This window comes from Clavelina lepadiformis, chromosome 1, assembly GCF_947623445.1.
Source record: "Clavelina lepadiformis chromosome 1, kaClaLepa1.1, whole genome shotgun sequence".
Classification (NCBI taxonomy): domain Eukaryota; kingdom Metazoa; phylum Chordata; class Ascidiacea; order Aplousobranchia; family Clavelinidae; genus Clavelina; species Clavelina lepadiformis.
The window spans coordinates 7,590,230-7,617,910 of record NC_135240.1 but is presented as its reverse complement, the minus strand read 5'-3'; the positions used below and the strand labels follow the sequence as shown (position 1 = coordinate 7,617,910).

The window sequence follows — 27,681 nt, the reverse complement described above, 5'->3', positions numbered from 1 at the left end:
TTCAAAAATTATGGGTTTAATTATAAAAAAACTGAAATTTATCACAGCATTTATACAGCAACATAGTACAGGAAGATGTTTCACAGTAATGGACAAAAATGCCTTCACTTTATAAAATCGACTGCTCGGTTTGACATTTTACAAATGCGCAAATACGATGTAACCAAACAAGAAATAACAGCTTGGAAGCGAAATTGTGCAAAGTTTCTAGCTAAAAAACAGTGAAGTAAGGCAACTACTTGCTTGAACATGTGGAATTACAAAAAAGTGGGAATTGCAAAAAGCATCAACTGCATACACCAAGGTAGAAAAAACCTAGATATTGACAACTTTATTGGAAGATTACCGGTGGTTGTTTCCAACCGACCTATTACATCCATTTCAATTATTTTTGTACACAACATAATGCAATATATATGTTTGAACATAGTAGCAGCAGTGGAGTAAAGTAATAGGTATCTAATTTAATCTGGTACAAACATTAGCAAACAGTCCCAGTTCAAGACAGCAAGCATGAAAAAGTTTTTTTAACTACAAAAGAACGAACTATTTTATAGTAACTACAAGGTTGGTACTCAAAGCTTAAACTACATTCACAAAAGCAACTGCTAATGCAAACCAATGAGAATTACACGTCATAAATTCTGTATTTTGTGTTAAAATCAATCCTTGAGAGCTTTGCTGCTTCTAAGAGCTCGTTAATTGGGGTGTGGTCCAATGGATGTAAATCTCGATGAAAAAATAAAACTTGGCCGCCTGAAAATTAAAACATGAAAATTATTAAATTAGAATGCAGGCGTGTGTGCAGGTTTGGCATATTTGTGGTTAGTTTAACACACAACAATTACAACATGTAAAATGCCCAATCAATACAAAATGTAACACACATCAAGGATCTGTTATCACATGATCTAAAGTTAAGCCAAATTAAATCACAGCCAATGTAAAGCAAAGAGCTCGTGCCTGGGTTAATAACAATTTGACCTCCCTGTTGCAATGGGTCGCCTTGTTGTACAGCGCTTTTGACAAATCGCCAGAAGGTCTGGAAAAATCCCTGAAGGAAATTACTTTTGACATGCGGGCTGGTAGCTAAAATAAACAAACCAAAATGTTTAAGACAAGACACAATCAATCAAAAGTTATTAAAAAAATAAACAGACTGCAATGAAAGTTTGAAGTTTTCAGAATGTTAAACAATTAAGTAATTTGATAAAGATAAAATTTACCTCCCAATGCTGCAGATGGAGTGTCGTGAAGTCTCAAAACTTTGTGAATTATTCGTTTTGAGTCACAGTACATCTCATGAGGAAAGTTGGTCTCTTCACAAAATGGCTGAATGAAGCAGGAAGGGCCACATCCAATCACTACAAGCTTTACTTTATTCTCCTGAATTTAGCAAAAAAATATTTGTTCAGTTCATGGAGATAATTATGATTTAACTCCAACCAACGTATAAATACAGTAGAAAAAATCTTTTTAGCGGGGTGAAAAACATATTTTATGAAAAAACTAGAACTTGGACAATTGCTAGAACAAGATCAAAACCAGATGTATAGAGGATGTCATTTAAAGAAATTACAAATACCTCTAACTGCCGAGGAAATATTTTTGAAAAATCTTCAACATATTCCTTTGTTACATAGTCCAAAAAATGCTTAAAAGAAATAAAAAGTTGTAAAAATTTAGTTGTTTTGAAAAGTGAGGCATACACAGTGGTTTAAAAGACTGATATACACTGCTTGTGTTCACAGACATGAATCGAGCAAGATATTTTCAATACTTTCATTTTTTAAATATTTAACCAACCAAGCTTTACTGGTTTAGCAAAAACCAAAATACAGTTCAATGTTTTACAAACTCATCAACATACCCGAATAAAGACAATGATACAAGTGTAACCACTTCGCAATTCCTTAAATGTTTTCACAGCCCCGTTACTGCCACGAACAACGCACTGGTCAATCTCATTCAAATCAAAGAGTTTTTCCGGCAACCTTTCCATATTCTCATCCAGAGGGGGTTGCTCCACCGTAAACTCACCATCATCAACTTTATGGGACATGGTAGGTTGTAAACTAAGGCAGAGCAGTTCTACCGAAAAAGCTTGATAATTCCACCAGTAACTTTAGTGTGAAACGAATAGAGATGTTGCAGCTGACCTCACAATTACCAGAACGTTGCACATGTAAAAACATTTGCAGTGCTACTTCTTACTTATGGTAATTATGCAAACTTCACACTTTTATGTGTTGTTCCTCGAAATTCCATAGGTTAAAAGTTTTATTTATTAACTTTTAGTCTTTGAGTAACTATTAACTCAATTTATTACAACTTTACTAACTTTTAGAAACACAGTTCAGTATTTATATCTGTTTCTGAACAAGGCTTGGAACGCAGAACAAATGAAACACATTTTCACAACCTCATTTCTGAAAATTACAAATTTTTATTCAGTTGTCTGAGTTGTGCACTATGCTTGTATAGAATTTGTCAAGGTCACATCTGTGTCTGTTTAATCAGGTCTGATGTTGTACTTGGTGATGCAGGAGATGAGAGATGGAGAAACTTTTCTTAGTCAGTGACCATATTTCAGTAAACTGGGAATCAAAATAGTCACAGCTTAAAATGAACACAAACAAAATATTACAGAGCTTGTTTATTGAAATTATTTGATGACCAAATGTTGTTATTGTTCTTAATACACTGAAATGGTCTAATAGTTGTTTCCAGCATCAGTAATTTAAAGATTCTGAATTGATTTTTCGGGCGAAAATTGGTGTAAACTGGCAACCAAAACATTTGTCAGCAAACAAATGGGTAAAAAGGCGCACAAACTTCTTGAAAAGGTTGTTCTGTATGTGGCCCACACATTTCTCACCTCCCCATGTCTGTAGTAAGCTATAATCCAGGGTGAATTTCAAGTGAGTTACACCGAAAATCTTTGGCATGACCTACAGTCAAATGGCATAAATTTGATTTGACCTCGATATGCCATAAAGAAAATCATGCGTTGGTGCAATTGTATTGAAACTATGGCAAATACAACTTCACTTTCCTTTTCGTTTTTTTCTCTTGTTTAAACAAAAAAGAGCAGTGTTTACTTTTTCGTTTCTTTTTTTAAAGATTGCAGTCTTTACTCATTATGTACACCAAACTGACCTTCCGTCTCTACTGGAAAATTTGTGTGGTTGATTCTGCAGAAAGTCGATTCTGTGCCAATTTTCTGGTGCAGAATTGCCGTTTTGCCCTATATTCATGTTAAATTTTGGCATTACATTTATTGGTGCATTGAAAGCAAACTTTCTAGTAGGGCTTTCTGTGTCTGCATCGCACAAAATGCACCCTGAGCTATAATGCAGGGGACCTTAAACTTTTTGGAGATACCCAACCACCCAACTTCCGAGGCATTCTTGGAACCTGTTGTTAAAATTTGTAATTATACATCATTGATCTCTGTCGAGCCTGAGAAAATTACTCACTAGAAAATTACCCCTGTGTTCTATAAAATATATACAAGTAGACGCAACTCACTTGGACAATTACGCTACTAAAACTATTAAAAATAGGCTACCTTACAACACTACAAATGGAAAGAAAATTCGTGGAAATGTTTTTCATTTGTTTTAGAATGCAATCTTAGTTCAGAAACACGTAAGGTAAATGGCCGACCGTGCTTCAAAAACTTAAAGAAGTTTAACTTAGTAAATTGTGTTAATAATAAAGCTATTCTTACTTGAACAGTTTAATTATCATTTGCCATAAAGCTTAATATTAACTAAGCTTCTAATGCAAGGAATTTCGGCGATCAGCACACGGGTCTAGCACACAACTGCACAACCAGATGACGTCCCAATTTGAGTAGCTATAGGATCTAATTTACAAATGCATCCTGTGGTTGTGCACTTGTATACTAGACCCCAACACACAATAAAAGTAAAGTATGCATGATTTCCTAGAAACAATGCATACGATTTTGCTGCCAGTATGTTGGTAATTGTGAGGCAATAATGCATTGTAACGTCCTGCTGAAACATCTCTGTACGTAGCACTCGAGCAGTTATATGCTACACTAGTCTGTAAATGTCCAAACTTATTTTTTAGCGTTGCCTTTCTGGATACCACAACCGAAATCACACACTTTGAGTAAACCTATTGGTATCGCTGAAATACCATTTACTTTGATTTATTTTAAGATCAAGAAAACCTTAAGAAATAGATTTAAAAGAGTTAGATAAAAATAAATTATTTCTTGCATTTTTTGACAAACATTGTTTAAAAGTGAAATACATACTTGTATTTTACTACAGCTCATTCATCCCATATTTTTGCATTTAGCTAATCAATGCCCTGGTAAAGATTTTAGTTCTTGTATAATTTAAATGTTATTAAGATAATAAGATTTATAACTGCAGTAATAATGTAGTGTTTTTATCCAACTTTTCACTATCCAGCGTTTTAATGAAAGTTTACTAATTTTCCCATTCCATATTTTGAAATCCATAAATGGCTTTTATCAAGATTTCTAATTCCGAATATGTATTTGGGGATTCCCGCATTTCGAGCACAAATCCCATTTCACGTTTTTGCAACCTGCTTCCAAAACAAAGTTAACAAGTGATTAAATTGTTGATACAACTGTTTGATAACGATTGATCGTACAACTTGGGTCTTCTACAGTATAAACCTTGTTCCAAAAGGAAGGGAGAAACGAAACTGGTGAAATTTAGCTTAGTTCTAAAGCTTGCAACTTGATACATTATGAGTACTAAAAAGAAAAACGTGAAGTCTGGTTGGCTTAAAATTGCAACAAATGAATATACTTTGGATAGCGGCAAGCTTCAAGATCATAATGCGTCGCTCAAGTAAGATTTTTTTCAAAGTGGTACGCCAGATTGGAAAGTTTGCTAAGTGCGTGGGAGATAAAAATTAATTGCACGTATAATGGCTATTTTTTAATCTTGTTGTGCGGGGGATTTCTCTCCCAAAATAGCAAACTTTCAAATCTGGGTGGTACAACAGTAAGTTTATGGTTTATAATTGATAAAAAATGTGCAACATATAGCCCGTGGGCCAGGATTCTACCTAAACATCGATTGCATGTGGCTCACAAAAACTTTGTTGACCATGTTTTGCAAATGTCTTCATTGCCTGTTATTGTATTGTACTATCTCTGAGAAATGTGTATGGGCTATTATGTGTAGTATTTCTATCTACCCTGCTACCCTATTGAAAAGTTTATATGATGCACCGGGTTTCTCCGGCATCGAAAGTTGGGTTATGTACCAATTTAATGTGGAACTGTTGTTTCGCCCTCTGTTCTAAATTATAAGCATTATATTGGTATGGTGCAAATTTCGGCTATACATTTATTGGCACACTTATTCAGCGTACTGAAAGCAAACTTTCTGATAGGGCCCTGATCCCCACGAAATACAAGACTCGTCACTAGTTTTGAGCAGCACGACCCCATGGTTGCTCCTCTCGTGCCCCACTTTAGTCTGGGTGGCTGGTTTATACAAAGAAGAAGAACCAATATTTCCCAAAGCTTTCATAATATAACTGCAATCGTTGAACACCAGCGAAGCTCGTTTGAATTTAGCGTTTACATTATTGAATTCTTTTGCTTGTAACCTAGCCCGTAATATTTCACACCTTCTGTTCTGACATTGCAATTACATTGTTTCATTTGAATGCTAATATGGCGTAAAATTGTGATTTTATCATGATCTTTCTTTCTTTGATTTCCCCCAAGTCAGTAGAAGGAACGAGGCTACATAAGATAAGATTCTGGGTTTTTTATGTTTTGTTTGTTTGTTCTGTGGCACCCGGGTTAGGACAGGGTTACCATATTTTCGTGGCCTAAAATCCGGACACTCTTTAGTGCCCACTAGCGGTTTTTAAAATGAGGTATGAACACATTGTCTATCAATATGACGTCACACTAGCAATGCTTTGCCTATCCATTGTATACTGGAGTGGATTTTTGAACATAGTGTCGTGAATTCACTAACAAACGCTATTGGGCCATCTCTGATTTGACCCACCTTGACGGTGCGAAAAAACCCGCGCCCCACTTCGAAATCATTAAGCATTAAACAAACGAAAATTTCCTTGGTATTCTCATTTGGTCTGCAACAGACTTCTTGTTGCGCTATTTTTCTACTGCTTTCACTGCTTTATAATTTTCTTCATCGAATATACGCTCTTATCGTTTCAGACATGTTCTAAATTTTGCAATATCGACCAAGATATAAGGCCTTCAGCTACTAGCCCAGCTCCACTCATCCATGTATCATTGTATCCCAAATAGAGCGCTGTATTGTCGTTTATGACGTAACCATGAAATTATTACCCGTAACGCAACAAACAATTTAAAAAAATTCCGGACAATTAAGCATATTTTAGCATTTCCCCCCGGACGCAGTTTGAACACTAAATTTCCGGACATGTCCGGGGAAATCCGGACGTATGGCAACCCTAGGTTAGGAACCACTTGAGTGAGTGCTGCTTCAAATTGTCTTGGTATGGTATCGAATGGAATCATAAATTGTTGTTCCTCAGATTGATGGAAGTCGTTGTACGACTTAAACTCATTGATGATTTTTCATCTTGTTTACTTCGAAATTTGGCGATTGAAATAGTTCTTGAAAGTTTTAAGTGAAATCATATGCCAGGGATGTATCAAGTAAATTATTTTGACGTCTTTTTACAAAAATAGCTTCCAAAAAGTTGGGACACTTCTGCCGTATATAATGTCAGTCATATGATATGATGTTGCATTTTTACCCTAGGCGTTGGTGGAGCATTTTACTCACCATTCAGAATATGAAAGAGAGATTCTTCTTCCACATTGTGGAAAAAAGGCTCCGTTAATCTTCCCGATTTATGGGCTTAAAATAACTCAAGCATAATGATTTCATCTTTCATATTCTGAATGGTGAGTAAAAGGCTTTACATAGGTTATAGGTAGGCTTTCTAAAGCTGCTTTACTTATGTTTTAAATTTCTGTTTGTTTTGTTTTAAAATCTAGCAATTCTTTTGGCCGACATTCATCAATAGACTGTACATCAACTTCACCAAAACAGCCAAGCATAACCAGTGGAGTGTTTTTTGGGGAAATTGCTTTGAAAAGATCAAAAGGTTTGCTTTTGTGTTTTTTACCATCGGCTTTCAGTTCACTCATCCCACAAGAAGTGTATCCTGTGTGTTTCAATAAACTTAGTGAAGGTGTATTCTTGAAATTATTGAAGGTTTTTTTGGCCTTAGTAATAGTGCATATGTTTTGAAGCACAACTCGTGGTTGTATAATTACAGCCTGTCAAATTTATTACCCGTAGGTTTAAACTTGGCAGACAATGTGTTAGAACAAATGATTGAGATTAATCCAGTGACAATGCAGTTGTGTGAAATGAAGATCAGTGGGCCAGTTCTGATTCAAAGCACTTTTATCAGTTCGACAAAAGTTACCTATCGTGCATGGCCTTCATCACAAGTCCCACTTGGTTAGTTTGTGACTGTTACATGCTTTAACATAATGCACTGTAATGTGTAATCAATCAGGCAATTACTTATCAATTAATTCATATCTTATTCTTATTAACAGTTTTATTTGTTTGTTTAAAATATGTAGGAAAAATTTGCCTGACTTCTCGTCAGCTTGATGTCATTGGTGGAAAAATTGGTTCCTATGCTTATGTCTCAAATCCACATTGTGATGTTATAAATGCAGACAAAGTCCAGCTTGTGCCATGCCTGGAAGTGAACGACAAAGATATCCAAAAGTTTTTTGTATCTAAACATTTTGTGGAATATCTTCTCAAGAATTTAGGTAAGTAATCCATGTGAATACTAACTAAGTGTAGTCATTATGAATATCGTGTACGTACACTTAGTTGTTTTGCTTGAAGGATTATTTTACATCATACTTTGCATATCACCGATAGCGATAACTGTTTTAAATAAAATAAGTTTTAAGTAAAATATCACTTGACTTTTTTGCCAGATTTCTTTCTTGCTTGTTTACAATTTTTATCCAAAAAGTTCAGGGAACTTGATATTGGTTATGTTATTTTTTGTGGGTTTGGTGGCCATGGTAACCTATCATTTTACAGCAAAATTCTCTATTGCCATCTTGCATGTTCTAAACCCTTGGACTTTGCCACTTTTTCCTGCTCGTTAATTGTTCGTGAGCGTATTGTTTATTGTGCTATAACTACAACGGGTAGCATCGTAACTTTCGCTTCGCACAGTTAATGGCGAAAAATGATAAACAATACAATATTATTTATTACATGTTGTAGACAGGACGTACATCGTCAACAAACAGCTTTTACATGTCACTTACTTTGGTAAATCATTTCAATTCCGAGCGAGATGTGTAATTGGAACTATAGATGAAGAGAGAACTGTTTCCAAAGACTCACTTTCTGAAAACAGTAGACATCTTGACACCAGCATTGACTCTGTGTCTGTTCAAATGGACAAGTTGTTAGTGAGCAAATCTAATGTTCAAAATATGACCTCCACCCCTTTAAGGTCGAAGCATGATGACTCTGCATTGCAAACAGCATCAGCAGATGTTGTCGTCAATCAGAATCACACCGAACAACTAGAATCAGAATCATCATCACAAATCTTTGTTATAACAGCAAGAACGAAACTTACAATTAAAAGTGCTGAAATAACTTTAAAAACTCAAAAAAGTTTGACGGAAAATGGTTCAAGCAATTCGTCATTTCAAGATATTGGCGGTTTGACACATCAGATTCAGCTTCTGCAGGACCTCATTGTAATGCCAATGAAAAATCATGAACTATTGAAAGACGCAGGTGATTGACATTCTCGCATTCTGTGCTCAATTAAAATAATGTTCTTGTGTTATTTGTATGAGGAGTTGTATCTTTTACCTTTTGCACTGTATATTGTGTATACTGTAGGTATACAGACAAATCATGGTGTCATCCTTCATGGACCACCGGGAACAGGTAAAAGTATGCTTGCCAAAGCACTTGCCACAGAGGTCAATGGTCATACTGAGGTCATTCGTGGATCTGAAATTATGAGCAGGTTACTTGTATATTATAATTCACATGTCAATTGTTGAAAGCAAGGTGGCTTTTGTTAAGGGTTAAGGAGATAATGAAACGGATAAATTTTAATATTACAAAAGTCTCGAATTAATTATTATGAATAAAACTGTTGCTGTTTTTTATGTTGTAGACTTTTTGGTGAAAGTGAAAAACAACTTCGCTCAGTTTTCATGAAAGCCAAACGTCTTTCTCCCTGCGTCATCATCATGGATGAAATAGACGCTCTTTGTCCCAGACGGGATTCAAGTCGCACTGATGTAGAAAAGCGTGTGGTAGCTTCATTGATAACACTTCTGGATGGTTTGTTGTTCTGAAATGTTTTCTTTTAAGCGGTTAAAGTTTCTCATGTTTTCATTTTTCCTTGCTTTGCTCGTTTAATTAATTATTTATGAACGATTTTACCGATAATCACTTTTAATACTTCACAGAGCTGAACAATAGTTCAGAAGAATGCAGTATTGTGGTGGTGGCAACGACAAATCGAATCGATTCGATTGATCCCGCTTTAAGAAGAGCGGGACGCTTTGATCGTGAAATTGAAATCAGCATCCCAACAGCTGCTGAACGTGTTGAGGTATCGGCTTACATTCTATTTCCGTACTTGGTAAACTTGTAGACAGTATGTTCTCACAATCTTTGTCCTCGGTCTGGAGGAAGTTTTTGCACGATTAAAACTCGGTTATGATTCTTCACCCCTTGAGCACCAGTTACGAAGCTTGTCTTTTGTGCAAGTTCCAATGGATACACATTATATACTTGTTTTTTGATTTTTTGCTAATTTTTCCCGATTTTCGAACGGTTCATCCAGACCACTGGACAAAAGCAAGCGTCGTTTATACCTAGTTTAAGGGTATTACAACTGTAGCGCAACTGGGAATCGAACTCGGCTGGCATATTTATGAACCTGGTACGCCAACCGCTTTACCACTGAACCGACAACGTCTTCAGAAACCGTCGTTGGAACGGTTGCTGTTAGTTAAAACGGTTAGAAAGCGGCTTTGGAACCGTTACTATAGATTTTTGTGGTCTTTGTATGAAATAAATTACCTTTTGACAGATTTTTCACAAGCTGCTCTTACGAAGTCGTCACAATATTACCAGGAACCAGCTCCAAACTCTTTCAAAGAAGTGTCACGGTTACGTTGGTGCAGATCTCTCTGCTGTTTGTGTTGAAGCCGGCTTGCGTGCCATCAAACGGGTCCCCGGTGAAGGTTAGCATGTTTATGAAATGTAATAACTCAATAGCCCTCGATACACGAAGAAACTACACGAAATTGCATCGCAAGCTCTCTGAAGTTTTTAATAAAAAATTTCAATTGATATAGGTGAAGGCGATGGGGTTGGATCAGTTGTTGTTACGATGGATGACATTGACCATGGTATAAAGCAAATTCCCCCGAGCGCCATGAGGGAAATGATAGTTCAAGTACCGCAGGTGTATAATCACAGTGAATGTGATAGCAGATAGCGCAATAATCCCTTAATTTAGATACCGTAAAATATTTCTTTTATGCTAAATTTTCGTTAACATATTTTTAAAGATCTTACAAAGAATTTGAAAACTCGATTTTTGATCCTTACAGAATTAAACGAAAAAATGCGAAGCTTTCTAAACAAACTAAACATCCTTAAATTTTCTGCTACTAAGGTTCATTGGGCGGACATTGGCGGGAACGAAACCGTGAAACACAAGCTCAAGCAGGCCATCGAGTGGCCACTGAAGAACCCTCAATCATTTGAAAGAATGGGAATCGACCCACCGAGAGGGGTCCTGATGTTTGGACCCCCCGGATGCTCCAAAACCCTGACGGCGAAAGCTCTTGCCACGGAGAGTGGCCTCAACTTCATATCAATCAAGGTAAGATCGTGATCATTTGCCGAATCGTAAACTTAAGCTGAGGCCTTGGCTCTGTTAGTTGAAAAAGAAATTGGAAAAAGATTTAAACGTTTTAACATGAATTTGAAAAGCTTGCTGATACGGTTTCTGTGCTGACGTGTTTGCGTGCAGTGTTTGAGCAAGTGCATGCGTTTTGAATTTCCCGAGTCATACATAGATTTAGAAAGTGATTGTAGTCGAAAGAAATATTTAATTCAAGAAATGTATTTTTAGGGTCCCGAATTATTTAGCAAATACGTGGGGGATTCAGAAAGAGCCATTCGTCGAATATTTGCGAAAGCAAGGTCGGCAGCTCCAGCTATTGTATTCTTTGATGAACTCGATGCGCTGGCAATTGAAAGAGGAAGGTACGTGGCCGCTAGATGATGCAGCTGAGTCATATAACCTGTCTGGTCCTATTATCACATTACGTTTTATTTACTTGTTTCTAAATTGAAAGTTGCCGGACAAGTTTCTACAATACGTAATAATATTTAATGAGTAACACCTGTTGGATGAAGTAGATGATTAAGGCTATGTACATAAAGAAATTACCACGGCCTAATACCTCACCTGGAACACAGCAATTATTGGCTGCTGATTTTGCGTTTTCATTATCACGTGTGACGCTATTTTCGCTCCTATTTATGACGTAGAAATGGCGTTTTCGTAATTAAGTTACTACGTTCTGTCAAGCAATACAATTAATGTTGTTTATCGGTAGTTTGGTCGTAAACATGTAGCGTGCTTCCACACGGTGCCGTCACCACCAGCTAAAATCCAGGTAGAAAATTTTCCTGGCTTATTTTGCCGACTTTGTCGCCTGTTATTGATTACTCACAACTGTTTATCATATATTTCGCGATTATTGTATTGTTCATATTTCTTAGACGATATCGTCTTACCTTACCAGTCATAGGTCAACTCACTTAAAATTTAAGTATCTGTCGGTCAGGCCGATCTACGCACTGTAACCTGAAATTTAATTCGGTCCCTGTTGTACAGCCGGAAATGTTGAAGTTAATAAGTTTTTATTAGCGGCTTCAACTCGCCCGTGTTTACATGTACCGCCACCCTTTTATCAACGTTGTTCATGTTGATGTTGAAACAAAATAAACCCGTACGACCTTTTGCACGTGCCCCAGGAAATATCTTTGTACGACTGTACACCCGTGTTCGAATCGGATCTTACCGGACACTTTTTCATTAACATGATTGACGTATATGCGTTTGTACAAGTCCTCGCTGTTCAACGTTTTCGTTCAAGTGCTATTGTTACTCCACCGCCGTAGCTATTGATTTCTCAATCAATGTTTTCCTCCGCTTTGTGACCTATTGCATTGTATCAAAAGCGCGTCAGACAGTTATTAACCGCTGCTACAAGCATTGGTCATTATTCGTGTAATGGCATTTGAGTGGCAGATTAATACCTTTAAAGCTTCCGCCGGTTCGTTAAAAGCCCATCGCTGCTTATTCCACTAAACCATCGGCCGCGCGAACATATGTTTTCGCGTTTTGTTTGTTAACAATTGACGAGCGTCATTGTTTGATGACGATTGTTACAGTATAGTATGATGTCGTTACAAGTGGTCCTATGCGGCGCATGTCGTACTTGAGTGTTTCCGAGTGCTCTAACTTTGTTGTGTTAAGTGTAATCAGTCCGCACTTAGCAAAGAGACGCCACTACCGCCGCTGCCCATTCATTTCGCTATTTTCCCTCACAATGATTCGTGAAATATGGACTTAATCATACGTCAATAGTGGTGAATATGTTATCCAACTCACTGGAGGCAGCGAAGCTGGCAGAGTTCGGAGGACCTTTGCTTATTTTTGTAGGCTTTAAGTATTTCCGCGCTCGATGTTATTTTGCCTTTACAAGTGTTGCTTTTTTGTTTGTGCGTATGTTTGTGGGGAGGAAATAATCTTTAAGTACTTCCGAATAGCGATGTTCGAAAACAGAAGCGGCTTTTGGGCCACTTCATATCGCCTTGGGCTGATCCATAATCTTGGACGACCTCTTTTTACCTTACTTTTGTGACGTCATAATTATTCAACTCATAACAGTCATTATTGTCAACACCAGTAGTTGCCATTTTGCCCATGAACTCATCGTGACATAGAAAATTTAGTAACTCATCTTAACTGAGTAATAACCATGTTGTTTGTTAATTTTTCACTTTGATGAGTAACGTCCCGCGCGATGGCGCTAATAAGCCGTATGACCGTGTGTACATGGCGTGCAAGACTACTGTGGAATAGCGGTCTGTATTTTTCTCTATAATTTCTTTCATGTGTTTCACTTCACTATATAACAGACAACTGTGTCGTTTAACTTAAATTTGTTTTATATTGTCGCGAAAATGTTTTTTATTATTGTTCTTTAAAATGATAAATCTTGAACGTTGTTAACCCTCGTACGCTAAAACGCACGCAGAGCGAAAACCGCCGAATGCTTTGATATTTTTTGTTGTTGTGCCATTTCTATCACCATTCCATGTATAATGGCTCGTATCGTTTTTGAAGCCGTTTTCCCACGATGCGTAAGTTATTGTACCTTGGTCGATCATAATTGTGACGTAACAATATGCGATTGTTAAAGCACTTTAACCCCGATTTCTTCCGTTATATGAAGGGTATTCAGTCATAAAAGTCGGCTATGGCGGCTCTTGTTACGTATTAGTCATTTTTAATCGGTCATAAACAATATTGTTTTGTCATAAATGGCGCCTCGCGCTTTTTTTTAGTTTTTTTGCAGATTTATGCAAACATGTAACAGCTTACAGCTTTGGGAAGGGTTTCTTATACATTAGAGTATTAAATGTTTTAAAAAAGTTTGGAAAATACAAACTGGCCTTACTGGCAACTTTCAGTTATTTTGGCCAAGCATAAGAACAAAAGAATTTGTCTCAATCGCGTAGATATAAAAAAATAGTTGATCTTATTTAGAAGAAAAAATAAAAACGACCCAACAAAGTGAATTTGACATTATTGCAAGAATCTATACCGTATTATGTCGTTAACACCAGAAGAAATAACAATTTCATCTAAATAGTTTCACATACTTTCTACAGTGGCAATGCAGTGGCTGACAGAGTTCTGGCCACCCTCCTTACCGAAATGGACGGCGTGGAACAACGTGATGACGTGATTGTGGTGGCAGCCACCAACCGACCCGACATGATAGACAAGGTGGGGTTTTATTTTGTTGGTTCTGAATTAAAGCGTGGGGCAGCTTCGGTTTAAATGAACGGAATCTCAACACTTCACTTACGCAGCAGATTTGTTTTTATTTGTACTAAAAGAAAGGAAAAAGTCTATATTTCTACGTAATTTTAGCCGTTATTAAAACAATCATCATTTAAGTTCAACTGATAAAAAAAAGGTATACAGCAACTACAAATCTAAAAGTGACATCTCTGTATGTATTCGACCCGGTTCAACAAATGCGTGTATTCTTCTACCTCATTCATCGTCACAACGTTGACATATTTTCTTTTTCTTCAATGCACGGAATACTTGACGGGCCTCACACAACATCGTTTAAGATTTCATCTACAGTAATTCAAGTCACAGACATGTCGTGAAAAGTGTATAATTTGCCCTGATCTACCATCAGATGAACATGGGGTGAAATAGGTCCATTTAAGGTTCCGTGTGCTTATCCTTTTGTTTGCAATGGCCTTACCACCCTCCCCCATTTCCGAAACTATGTTTTTATTGATTTTTTTCATTGACGCTGTAAGAGCGGAAATTTGTTTTATGACGTCATAAAGCCCATTATGAGCGCTTAATTGTTAGCTTAAGATTCAATCTTCTGATGGAACTTAACGGGATCAAATTGATTTAAAAAATCAAACATGACGCCATCGATCATTGTAACGTCATAATGGCATCTCTGTATTCCGTTTGATGTCGGCGAAGATCTAAGAAAAATTTAATTTAAAAAGTCACGCAAGATAACGGATTTCCTTAGCGATTGTTTCGTCATCTCCTCCAATTGTTTCACAATAATTGCTTACCTTTGTTGTGGTTTCGTCATACTAGGGATTTATCACTTATGCGAAGAAACGCGACGTTGACTGGCCTGTAGAATTTTTTTGACTTTATGAGATTTGAAATTTATGAGATTTGAAACAAAAAAGGTATGTTTAGTGGCTTCATGTTTGGATAGCTGTCATCGTTTATATTTGAACATGTATTCGCGTTCAAGTGATTGACTTCGTAATCGTAATCTACTTGCAAGCTGGAAATTTCAAACTTTAAAATTTAGTGATTTCCCATAACCTTAAAAAATCCGTTCAATCTTGTGTAATATTTAGCCCGCCTATGATTTTTAATCAAGTTATTGCATTCCTTCCTTGATTCGTAATGGTCCCGGTTTTACGGACCTATGAATAATTAATAAGTCACAGATGTGAACGAATAAGCCATAACGTACAGGAAATGTCACATTTCAAGAAAAAAACGTAAATCTCGAACCCGGAGCATCTAAATGTACACTACTCGACAACGATTAGTAGAAATATTGCATTACAACTTGTCGTCGTAAGCTCATTACGTAGTGACGAGCGATGACTTATTGCACGTCTATTTTAAACGTACACCCATCCCATAGATAAATGTCTAATCTTATCTCTCATGCTTTACAACGGGTATGCGGCGCCAAACCAACGAAACAGCTCATTCTAATCGTTTACATTGTACTTTACATCCGGCACGTCCCGCCGGCTCTTGCGCAACCGCTTGATTTAAATAAGATGACATGTTATTTCCGCGCGGATTCACCGGAGTTCACAAGTTGACCCCAGACGTGGTTTCGCCCTCGAAAATGCACCCATGGACTTGTGGTATATTTTTCGCCAAGTCGTGTTGCATGCGGCGTGCGGTCCGCAAAGACACGTTCAATTTCCTGTCATCAATGCATAGCTTTTAGCTTTATTTATTTAACTTACAAGCAAGCACCGTTGCCTTGTTATCGTTGTCATACCGGAATTTTTATCTTGAAGAGAAGTCTTTGATAGCTCTGCACCCAAAGTACGGTTACCTCGAGGCAAAAACAAGAGCGGGAACGTTTTGAATTTCCGACAATTTTTGGCGTCAAAGATACCGGTTAAACATTGTTTATTTATAATAAAAAGCATTGTCGTGTGCAGGCATAAGTTTGTTACGACATAATCGTTTGGCCTTTGGTAATTTTCCTCAAATTGCTTCCGGGAAAACTCAAGAGGCGGATGTTATTTTGACCGTTGCAGTTCATACCAAAGTCGAAACAAAATTTTCTTTTTTCAAGTAGATTGCCCGAATTTAACACAAAACAAAATGAGCCCAATTTTTCAGCGTAATAAACCGATAAAAAATTTTGTGTATATTTTCAGCCATTTTATTTCGTTTTTTTTACGTATATCCTAGTCAAGAATTATTCAAGAAAACCGCCCCAATTTGGGCAAAGTCATTTTATTCTCATCGTTGGTTAGTTTCGTTGGTGATATAGTTAGTCCCAGTTCTTGGTATATTAAAATAAGAACGCCTCTCCCGACTTTATGTATATTTATTAAGTTTATCTATACTTGGCTGAAAAATCATAATAAACTTTTTGAATTATAAAAACATAAGGCTTCCAGAAACAGCATTCAGAACTAGACTGAAAATCTCAATGGCGTGATCGTGACAAAAATTACGTCATTTTGTTCTATTCTTTTTACTCTAGCCTACTTAAATATCAGCGCGTCTCAAAATAAAACCGCTAAATGTTGTATTTTTAGCCCAAACTTAGGTCAAGATATTTATTCTTCGCTATTTATATGTAATCGCTACAACTATTTGTTTGCCCATTGTCCTTGAAGAGCTGGGTTTTGTAAACCAGCTCCAGCCTATTTAATTTAAGCCACAAAAAGAGCCTTCTTTTGTGCTCACGTTCGTGGTAACGACGGAGTTTTTCTAAAATTAAATTGTTTTGTTTTCTGTTCCACGATCGTCTGTGTCTTTACAAACCGAATTTTCTTCCAAAATTTATCTCATCATTTCAATATTTGGTAATTATTTGTATCAACAAACATCCAAAGCAAAAGCCTGGTATTTTTCACATGGGTGATGACGAATTTATAAACGTAAAACCCGTACGGTTATGACATCACACTTCTCATGAATATGTGTGTGCGGAAGGCGACTGTGTGTTTTGTAAATCCTTACCAACGACCCGTTTCCCCTCTGTCCGCATCCCGAGTACAGGAGAGCGTTGAAATACAGCACGTACTTGACTTTTTCTTTCGAGCGCACATCGCCGAGTTTGAGGACAGCGGAATTTTCGAAGCATGCAGCGCACACGGAATTATCGCGTGTATAGAATTTCTTGATTCTTATCTGGATTTCTTATGGCATATCTTCATGTCTACCGGCCAGCAATTAGTGGGAGAACCAGTGGTGAATGTTCGTCAGATCCGCTGACGATAAACCCGACTTCGATTGCGAAATTTTCAAACATTTCGTTGCTCGATACAGGAGCCGGGTGTCCACCGCACCTTACGATTTTAACTTTTTTATTGAACATAATAACTAGAAAAGGTCTGAAAGCGAATTCTACGTGGCGCTGGTATATCACGAAACCGCATTCCTGTGTCAAAACAAGTCGCCTGGACTCGGGTTTTTTAAGTGGTAAGTTTTAGTCGAGATTAGAGCCGTCGTGCATTGTGCGGTCTTTAAACACGACATACCTCGTACTAATTCATTGCCGAAAGGCCGACGACAGCCCTGTGTGCGGAAAACTCTTTTCTGTTTAAGACCAAAACAGATCGGAGACCCGCTTAAATGTTAAGATATATCTCGAATTTTTTGGCTTTGCATTCGCATTTTTGCTCGTCTATTGTCCCTGTGTTTACGCAACAAAAGACGCCATTGTTGCAATGATTGTAGGAAAATTGTGAGTCTTGGAGAACGACTAATCACTAACCCCACTTTTAAAATTCTCACATGCAATGGCGTGCATGTGAAAATCGTGGGATCGTGCAATATTTGCACGAATATATTTTTTTCATGCTATAATAAGTCACATCGTGCCAATGTGGTCCATTGTTTGTTGCTTCACTTGTAAATAACATAACCCCGCATAGAAGATATCATTTGTAATCTGCTGTAACGGAGTTGCTGGCTCATTGGTTGTTGGTTGCCGGCCTATCGCTGTTTCCGTTCATACAAGCAGTTACTGACAGATTTAACAGCAAGTTTCAAACCTTGTGTGTTCGGATTTGCGTTCAAATCCTTGTCGGGAGATTATTTGACTTGTAGCCTTGTACAACGCGCCCAAATGTCAATCAAAATGACGAACGCGATTGGGCTGTATTGAAATTTGTTGTAAGATTAAAACAAGTCTTATTTCGAAATTGATTTCCTCGCGTTGGTAGACCGTTGCATGTAAAAATCATCACTTGATAAATACAATGAATCTTGCGAGCTTGTATCCGTAAGATAAGCTTATGCACTCCTATAGTTGCGATGATTCAACACAGTATGTAAGCCACAGTATGTCTTGCTGATGTAAAACGTAGGTCGATATATTTTACGTATTTTCATATTTCGTAACAAACAGGTTGAGCTCTGTGGTTATGAATTCTCCATAATTAAAACTCTTCTATGAAATAACGGCTAAACCACAAAGAAAGGGGGCACAAGAAATTTACCAGTGTTTTCTTTCTAAAACGTCTTATAATCATCAATAGCTTTCTTTTCAGCGATCAATCGATGTGAAGTCATCACTATTCTCTCTCTAATTTGGAGTTGGGGAATTTTCGAGCTGTTTTTTACCGTGGGTACGAAAACATGTGCGGCAAATTTTTTTGAGGGTTTGGGTAATTTTTCTCTCGACATGATGATGTCAATGTGTTTTGAATACAGCTTGGGTTTGTCATGACATTATAATATTTGGCCGCCACTAGGTAAAAAGCCGACCAGTGTCTTGCTGCTGCACGTCGATTTAGTGCCGGGTCTGGTCAATGTAACTTGGCTTGTTTTCTTCTCGTCAGTCTTCTACACCGATGTGACCTGGGATTATTCCAGATATAGCGGATGGCTTATAGTCAATAAGTGATTTGTTTTGAACGGAACTTTCAAAATAACCAGCACAGCGCGTGTTTGGAATCTTTGTATATGGCCCCTCCCCCCACCAAGCTGGCTGGCATTTATTAGGCTAACTTGTCACGCGCTTCTAACCGGTTATTGTACAGCATCAAGTCGAGCTTAACAAAAAGCAGTTGCCCCCGATTACTGACCACAAAACGGCGCTACGGCTCAGCTTAGCAGAGATTTGATATGCGCAGGTTGTCTTCACCACTAAATGCGGATATACGTAGCATATGAAGTCTTGCAACGCTTACAGTAATACTACAGAATATATAGATATTTTGCAACAAGCAATGTACAGCCTGTACTTTGAAGCCCGGGGTCCTAAAACAGCGGCAAAAACGACTTTATCGCGACATCACGTTTTGCAAAACAGTATCGATCACTCGACAGTGAACATAGCCCGCTGTAACGGCAGTGGCGGGCAGCGTATTCTGAAGGCGTCGGCTTTATTCGTCGATGAAATATCAGGTACTTCGCCTGTCATCTCAAAGTTTAATTTAGTGAGCTCGCTAAGCTCGAGGAATTCGTTGGTAATCCAAGCAGACTTTTCATAACCTGCACTGTACTGTGTTGTGTATACACCGGGGCACGCGCTTTTTTCAGCGGTCTTCTACGTATCGCTTTTTCTCGTCCACTCCGCGTTGGTTTGGACAGGAAACTCTTAACAATGGTGCGGAAGTGACAACCGCAATCCCCGAATGTCACGTAACAAGAGGCATTGTTACGGGACAATGGGCGTGATAACAATGGAATTTAATATCGATGCGTTGGCCCATTGTGGCTCTTTACCGAATCTATCAATGGCCATTTTTTTCTTACATTATCCTCAGGGGAGACTTCGTCATCTTATGGGGTGCCGTTTTCTTCACTGACGGCGGTCTGCCACGATGAGAGATTAACTCGGAACAAAGTTGCTTGTTTTATTACTTTTTATTTGTAAGAGCAAGGAATGTGGTTTTCATGAGCTATTCCCGTTATTAGGTTCGCTTTTGTGTGTAATGATCAGAAAATATGCCCATGGTAGAAGATTTGAAATTGCCACCTAAAATCATTTCATACAAGGTCAAGTCAAGTAAAATCAAGTCATACAAGGTTGAATAGATTTCTGTAGAGTTTGAATAAAAATATTATCCATTGGATAACAAGCAGGTGTAGCCCTATACCTCCCCCGTACAAAATACCTCTAATACTATTTATTTAATTAAATCCCTCCCGAAAACAGAGCGGGGCTCTAGCCGGTACGTTCCCACGGCGATTTCATTGAGTTTGGACAAGAAAAACATGGTGTTTGTGCGGTACCCTCTTCTCAGACCTCTGTACACATTTTTGGAGTAGCCATTGAAAACGTAACAATTTAATACGCCCTTGTTACGTGATAATACGCATTTGTTGACCTTTAATTTAATATTTAGGCAACACCGTGACAATATCTCAACCAATCTTTGAACCTCTTAACAGACGCCTGACAAAATCAACGCGTGGGGCATTTTCCTAAACCCCCGACACAATTTCCAAACTAAACTTTACTTTCCGAGGTTCGTACTGGCTTTTAAGCTACAAAGTTATTCCAAGCAATTATAGGTTTATCTCGGATGTTTGAAAGTGCTAACAGGGCACCCAGGTTGCGACACTAGATCCAGCCGCTTACATTTAACGTATGGGATCATGGGGTCACAAGATGTCATTATGTTTAGCGCGCATAGTGCTGGTGGTGGTGGTCCTGCTGTCGAGACCAAGAGTTTTTAATTGTGAAAGCAAGATGTCGTTGCGGCTAAACAACTTAGGTAACCTCCACAAGACGAATGTTCGTTGTTGTGGATTTAAATCGCTTTCAAGTGTTGTTTTTCATTTTTCGTCATTTCATCATCAAGTGTTATTTTGCTAATTGTTAGTTACCTTTTGTTAGTTTTATTGTTAATTTGCTCTTTTGTTTATGACCGATGTTGTACTTCCACATCCGCTATTTGCTTTTTTCCCCATTTTCAGGCCTTCCTCCGACCGGGCCGGATTGATCGAATCCTCCATGTTCCGCTTCCCGATGCGGACACACGAAGAGAGATCTTCCGCATCCGCTTTCGCAAGATGCCCATCGCCGATGACGTCATTTTAGAGGAACTGGTCGAAAAGACTGTTATGTACTCGGGGGCTGAGGTGATTATGATGTTTTTATTAGATTCGAAACAAAACTGGGACTTTATTGTGATTTTTATTGCGGGGTGACCACTCAGGGATGCGACTTGTCTCAAACGCGAAACTTAACTCGAATAAGAAAGCGATGTTTTCAGTGTAGTGGGTGCGCATTGGAAATTGTTATTCAGTTTTAAAAACTATTTATGAGTTATTTTTGGTTTGTTAGTTGACGTGATCTGTCGATTATCGCCTTCTAGTTAATGTTCTTTGTCAGCATATTTGCGGCGATGGAAGTGAAAGGACATTTTTGTAAACTAAAACATTATTTTTCGATCGTGGGCGAATGGAATGCGTTTTTTCACTTCTTCTCTTTATCATTTACTCTTGAGTCAGGTGAAGCAGTAAGCGACATTACTTTGTTACGTCGTGAATCGTCACAAAGGAAGATGAATCACTTCCAGATTTAATAAACGACGAAGTAACGTTGGGCATTATATAGTTTAAAGATGATTTCAAATTCCGAACGAGTTAATTTTTATTTGCATATCCGCTTAAAACGGGGTTGAATCACGACTTAGGGTTTTTAAACCATTTCATCAATCCCCGGTCACCTCTGGCAAGCCGCGCAGGAGTCCTGGTTGCCATATATGCGTCTGTAAAGATGACCTAACTACTTTTAATCCTTTTTTCATGCCCCGAGTCGTTCGCCTAACCATCGCTGACAGATAAAAAAGAATTTTCCACATTTCTGGGATCTCGCCACAGTAACATTAACGCAGTCGGTAATGCCATGATGCGGACAGGAAATGTTTCCATAAACAAGCGCTAAGGTAGAAAATATTTACAGTTCGTATAAGGCATGAGGCGTTCATTTACGATTTTCTGAAAGTACCGTGAATGACCCGGCCTGAACTCTGGGTCCCTATCTCGCACCCTATCTGTGTGGTAAAATGGTGCATTTCTCTATCAGTTGGTGCATCAAACCAAAAACGATTGCTTGGAAGGACGAAATGGATAAAGCGATTTAAACGTCCTTCTGGCCTCGGTACAGTTAACGCTTAGGTAGTTGAAGGTCCAAGGCTTTTAAGCTTTGCTTCTCGGTGTTTTAACGTTCTTTAAAATCCGTGACGTTAATCACAACGCGTAGAGGGCGGGAATTTTTTGTAGGAGAACCAAACATGTCGAACCTAAAGTTCCGTATCGTGCGCCTGTGTGTATGTTTTGCCCCGCATCGCTGCCTGTGTTCTACTAAATCGGAAGTTTGCTTCGCCTTTCGTCCTCATTTGAAATAAGACCCTGTTTGTTGCTTCACGGCGTTGTTAACCCGGTTAATCTTCGCCTGGGACAGCTCCCCGTACCCTAAGTGGCGGCCCCGATTATTTATCGGCGTTTTAAGGAGGGGCGCGAAATATTTTCAAGAGTTTGCGTCTCCCGCAGCCGCTTTTACGACCCGCCGTTGCGTCCGCGCCACTTGAAATGCTCATTTGCTTATTGGTCCAGGCACTCTGTGGTGCCACCGTGTCCCGACCGTATGCGTCAAACGGTCACCATTCATATCTCGGCCACTTAGGTTGACTACCGGAAAAGGCATTTGTCATTCGATACGAGATTTAGATACGCGTCATTGCGTCATAACGTCACTATGGAGAGTGGTGACGTAATTGTCCAGCAATTTTCCAGTTCTGTTGCCAATCGACACTCTTTAAATGCAGATACAGCCAAAGTAAATTGACGCACTTACGACATTACGTAGACTATTTTCCGTCCATGTATTTGGCATTTTTTAAATTTTCAGACGTTTACATCGTATTCTGCCGTAAAATTATTACCGAATATACTTAAATGCTGTTACGCTTTCATTGCCGCCCGCAGTTCGCAGAAGATAAAAGCGCATTCAGTGAAACTTCGAGCCAAGCGCAACGCGTTTTTGCGGGGAGGATTGTTTTCCGAAATTTGGAAAAACCTGTAAAATTCGTAGCATTTTAGCCCGCCCCACGTCGTAGCAGTCAGCCGAAAGGTCATTCGGTTTTCGTTGAATGAATAACGAGCCACATCCTGCTTTCCGCTGGAAGGATTATGTTACATCTTAGCTCCCGGTTATTCTCTTCAAACGAGCAACCCATAGTAGTAAATCATTGAGTGTTTTTCTCTGGATTTAGTTCGAAGTTTTCGTTTTTTTTCAGTCTCATGCTGTGATGCCTCCTCGTGTTATGCAACTTTGCATCAGATCGATCTAGTTTAAACGAAACTGTTCTGAGAAGAAGTTTTACTCTTGCACGAATAACACCCGAATATCGCATTCCGAACATTTATTAAGTTTCTGAATGATATCTGAGCTTTCGACGCGTCTGCTACTTTGACGTAACAATTGAGATTTTGACAATATCCGTTGAATACCTTCTAGAATTCGATCCACACATCTACGTCATACTCTGATAACTCTTCAGAAATTTAAGAATGTTTCGACTGTAGGTTGCTAGGTGGCGACCACGACTTAATTCGGATTCAGATCTCCGGTGAAGGGAACAATAGCAAACAAACTTTATTATTTCCCGGTATCACGAGACGGGTGATAGATTGTCGATGGGTCTCTTTTGTGTCAATTTTTTGGGTTTTTCCGCCGCCCTCGGCTATGCAATGTCAAAAGCAGCGGAAATTGTTGATTTTGCGTCTTCCTTGGTATCTGCAATGAAGATGTAACAATCATTGCTTAATTTTGCATTGATTTATTCAAGCAAAGCTTAACAAAACGCTGCATATTTATACGATGCAAGTTTGCACGATTCTAGCGATATGCATTTCCGTGCGATCCAACACATCGACGTCCCATACAGCACACTTCCACACAAGGCATTGTTGTTTCCAAGCTTGCCTTGTTCTTATTTATTGAAAACTTCCGAATCAAAGTGGATTATCTCGCTTGTTTTCTTTACCAATGCGTCATCGCTGCTAACCAATCGCGTTCGACCTGTTTTAACTTCGCGCTAAAAAGAGAAAAAAGAAAATAGAGAAAAATCTCCTTTTCCGATTTCTCTAACAGGTCAACAAATCGGAAGGATTTTAAGCTCCTCTGTGACCACTCGTTATGCTCGAGCGGCTGAAAATCATCTCCGTTACGGTCACATGATTTCTTGCGTGTGGTGATCGGCATGTGTGGTCACCAAGATGGTATTCGTTGAAAAGTTTTAGTCGACAAAAAGGAGCTACGCGTTAGCTGCAGGATTTGATTTTGATTTAAGTTTTCCGGGGTAGCTATTGGCTCAAACTTTATCAAAAAGCCAATAAAAGTAAAATAAGAGAAACTTCGAAGCAGCTGCAAAGAAATATTTCCAAAAATTAATATGCGATTTTAAATGTCTACTTTCCAGATCTCTTCGGTTTGCCGCGAGGCGGCGCTAGCAGCTTTGGAAGAGGACTTGAATGCAAATGACGTCACTCGTGGCCATTTTGAAATCGCCTTGCAGTTGGTTTTGCCACAGACCACACAAGAGAAAGTGAAAATGTACGAAGAATACGGAAAGACTTTGCAAACTCGCATAAAATAGAATTTCAAATAGCTGTACCGAACCAAACTGTTGCCATAACGACAACAAATGCAGAAATATTTATACTGTGTTGAAAACTTGCATGTTTTCGGACTTTACAATAGGCCTCCTCACAGTATATAGCGTTACTAAATCTACAACGTATTTAAATAACAAAGTGTGAAAAATTAAAAATGTCTTGCAGACACTATTTCCAGTTTTTCTGCAGTTATTGTTAATTATTTTGCAACAATTTGCTAAAAAATCTAAATCACTTTGCTTCTTGTTTGACTCTGCCTCATTTTGTGACGTCATCGTTTGCTAAAACGGTGTCATATTCGACTTAGCATTTTGTATATCAATCATTGTTTTTCCGATAGTGTGCTATAATTAATGTTATCTGTTGCGACAAAAGCGAATTTCATCGGACCTTTCAAAAAATTACGCCCATTAGCTTTAAAGGCCTGAATTTAGTCACATTAAAGGCTGCAAAAATTATGCAAACCCAGAAAGTTTGGCTAAAAAACATTGTCAAATCATGATCTCGAAAAGGTGCAATCGTTTACGGTGTCGAAACCCTTCCTTGGCCACCGCTTGATTAAATTTTCTCCTTAATCCTACCGTAAATGGACCAATATATCTGTGATAGCAACATCATTGAACCGGTGCAGAGTGTTTTCGTGTTACCACCGGGTTGTGTTATTGGCTATTCTTATTCGTTCTAGCTTGAAACGAATAAAACTTAAACACATCAAGTTATTATGCATGTTTAATAAAGTTGAAAGACACCTGCAAATCAGAGGTATGTAACTTAGGGCCATTAAACTTCTTGTGTTGTTGTGAGATACGAATCCCACCCACCAATTCTAATGAGAGCATTGTTCACCCTTTGGATATCTTAAACATCAAATAAATGCATCTGAGAAATTGCAATGTTAGCTGTTATGATGTTTCGTTGTGACTGGCAGCTTTTTTCAGATAACAACCCAACTAAACGACCTAGGCGTGTACATACCACGTCATATTGAGCCAAAAGAAATGAGATATTTTTGCATTGTTTTGTGGAGACCGAAAGATAATCTGCGGTGTTGCTCATTAGAAGATTTGCGTTCGCGATCCGTGCGAGTCCTTTGTTATAAGTCTTGTCATTTGTCGTTCGAAATCGCATTAAAATTAACGTTTTGAAACCAGTACGCGACCTTTTGCGCGTCGGTAAAGAACCGTTTTTGTCTTTTCGTAACAGGTTCGAATACAGAAATGAAAAGGTCATATTGTTTTGCTCATTGCAAGTAATGTCAAAGTCAAAGCGCATATTGTGACTGTTATACAACACGAAAATTTCGCAGAAAAAGACAGTGTTAAGCTGTTTGTATAAGTTTGCCTTAATCTAATTTGATTTTTGCGACGGCGTCTGCAGTGTATATGTGGACTTGGCTTATTCATGCAAAGACAGATTTTCATGATATATCTAAAAATGTAAAGCACGCTACAGGATACATCGGCCTAAAAGCGGATAAATGATTCTTTCGTTATCTTGCATCTAAATTAACTCAGTTCCTGTTTTTTGATTTTCAAAAATGTTGACCCGCGTGAAATAAAACCGCGGCGACGGTTCGAAAAGTCTAAGTTTGCGAACCGTGCCGCTAAGCTTGCCAAATACGGTTTTAGGCGTTAATTGTCCGTAACCCTAGAAGGGACCTTTCGACCACAGTCAGTTGATAGGGCCGATATAGGATAGTGCAAACTGCTTCTCGCTAGACAACCGTGTTGCCTTACTGTCGTAACGTAATCGTTCTCAGAACTTGAATTCCCAGGCATCGGGTCGAACGGGTAACAACTTTTCGCTGAGATCCGGTGCTAGCTGCCGGGGGCTGCCATACTTTCCAGTTCCCACAAGAATAATCGAACCGGATATGAGACGACCGGTTTAGGCGAACAGCACCCTATTAGCTTTACCGAACACGATTTAAGTGCTAGCTCATATTACGAATTCGCCTGACCCCTTTTGCGGGATGTTTCAACCTAACCTTTAGAAATGCTTAACCTACTGCCGTCAACTTTCAAGCCAAATCTTTGTTTCCGCAAACAAATACTTCACACACACATAGCTTATCTGGAGTTGTTAATGAATATGATTGATTGCTTAAAGCTTATGTAATGAACATGTCATCTCTTAGTACACCTGATAAGGGAAGCTGATGCTTGCGAAAGCTTGTGTCAAGTAAATGAAAATAAAAGTTAATCCTGGAGTGCTATCATACACTTAGCTTTTTTGTAATAAACATGATTACGTCTATTTGAGGTCGGAGTCGCAAACTCCGTTAGCGTTTGTACAGTTTTTTAAAAATCAAAAATTGCAGGTTTATCTTATTTTTCTGGACCCCTATTTATAGCAGTGTGCCCTGAACGAACGAGTGAGCATATTACCTTCACCCTTTTTATCTCTGAGTATTCATTTGCGTAGACGTCTCCGTGCGTTATCCGGGCAGGACGCACCAAACGCTAGTTTCACATGACCTCTTGACCTTTTAGGGCTTTCTTACCCACTTCATGTTCGCCGCGCACCCCCGTCCACCGGGCACACACTGCGTGCTCCACATACCAGAAATATTGCGCCCAGATACCTTGTAGTATTTATCGGGGTGTTTTGTCCGTGACGTTTCAACTCTCGGTATCAAGTGTCATGGTGTCGTGATTCTCTATGATTATTGCCCTGACGTTATCTGAAACCCTTTATGTCCCTGCTTGGACAGTTATGGAGCTCGTGTGCGTAGTTGCATACACTTCTTTCCCCTTTTACAAACAATCTTTTCCCATAAAGGTAAACCGAGCATGATTACCGTCCTTAACCTTTCAGCAAATGCTTGCTCTTGTTTTTGCAAGTAAACAACTCATTCTCACATTACTTCGGGTGACAGCAGAGTTAAACAATAACAATCGAGTACAA

At 38.6% G+C, this 27,681-nt stretch overlaps 2 protein-coding genes across 2 annotated transcripts; one reads left to right on the top strand and one right to left on the bottom strand.

Moving 5' to 3' along the window:
- On the bottom strand, positions 1 to 4,074 carry LOC143471922 (peroxiredoxin-like 2C). Its single transcript, XM_076969927.1, has 5 exons — positions 1,871 to 4,074; positions 1,586 to 1,654; positions 1,227 to 1,386; positions 964 to 1,089; positions 1 to 756 (listed from the first exon to the last, which is right to left on the bottom strand). The coding sequence occupies exons 1-5, from the start codon at positions 2,060 to 2,062 to the stop codon at positions 629 to 631; spliced, it is 675 nt and encodes a 224-aa protein (XP_076826042.1). The 5' UTR covers positions 2,063 to 4,074; the 3' UTR covers positions 1 to 628.
- A 538-nt stretch (positions 4,075 to 4,612) lies between these two features.
- LOC143461365 (ATPase family gene 2 protein homolog A-like) lies at positions 4,613 to 25,111 on the top strand. Its single transcript, XM_076959242.1, has 15 exons — positions 4,613 to 4,862; positions 7,031 to 7,140; positions 7,338 to 7,502; positions 7,631 to 7,828; positions 8,301 to 8,828; positions 8,937 to 9,066; positions 9,220 to 9,389; positions 9,518 to 9,663; positions 10,147 to 10,300; positions 10,415 to 10,524; positions 10,738 to 10,947; positions 11,200 to 11,333; positions 14,037 to 14,154; positions 21,067 to 21,231; positions 24,579 to 25,111. Exons 1-15 carry the CDS (start codon positions 4,759 to 4,761, stop codon positions 24,753 to 24,755), a joined length of 2,619 nt encoding a protein of 872 aa, XP_076815357.1. The 5' UTR covers positions 4,613 to 4,758; the 3' UTR covers positions 24,756 to 25,111.
- Positions 25,112 to 27,681: the final 2,570 nt, after the last annotated feature.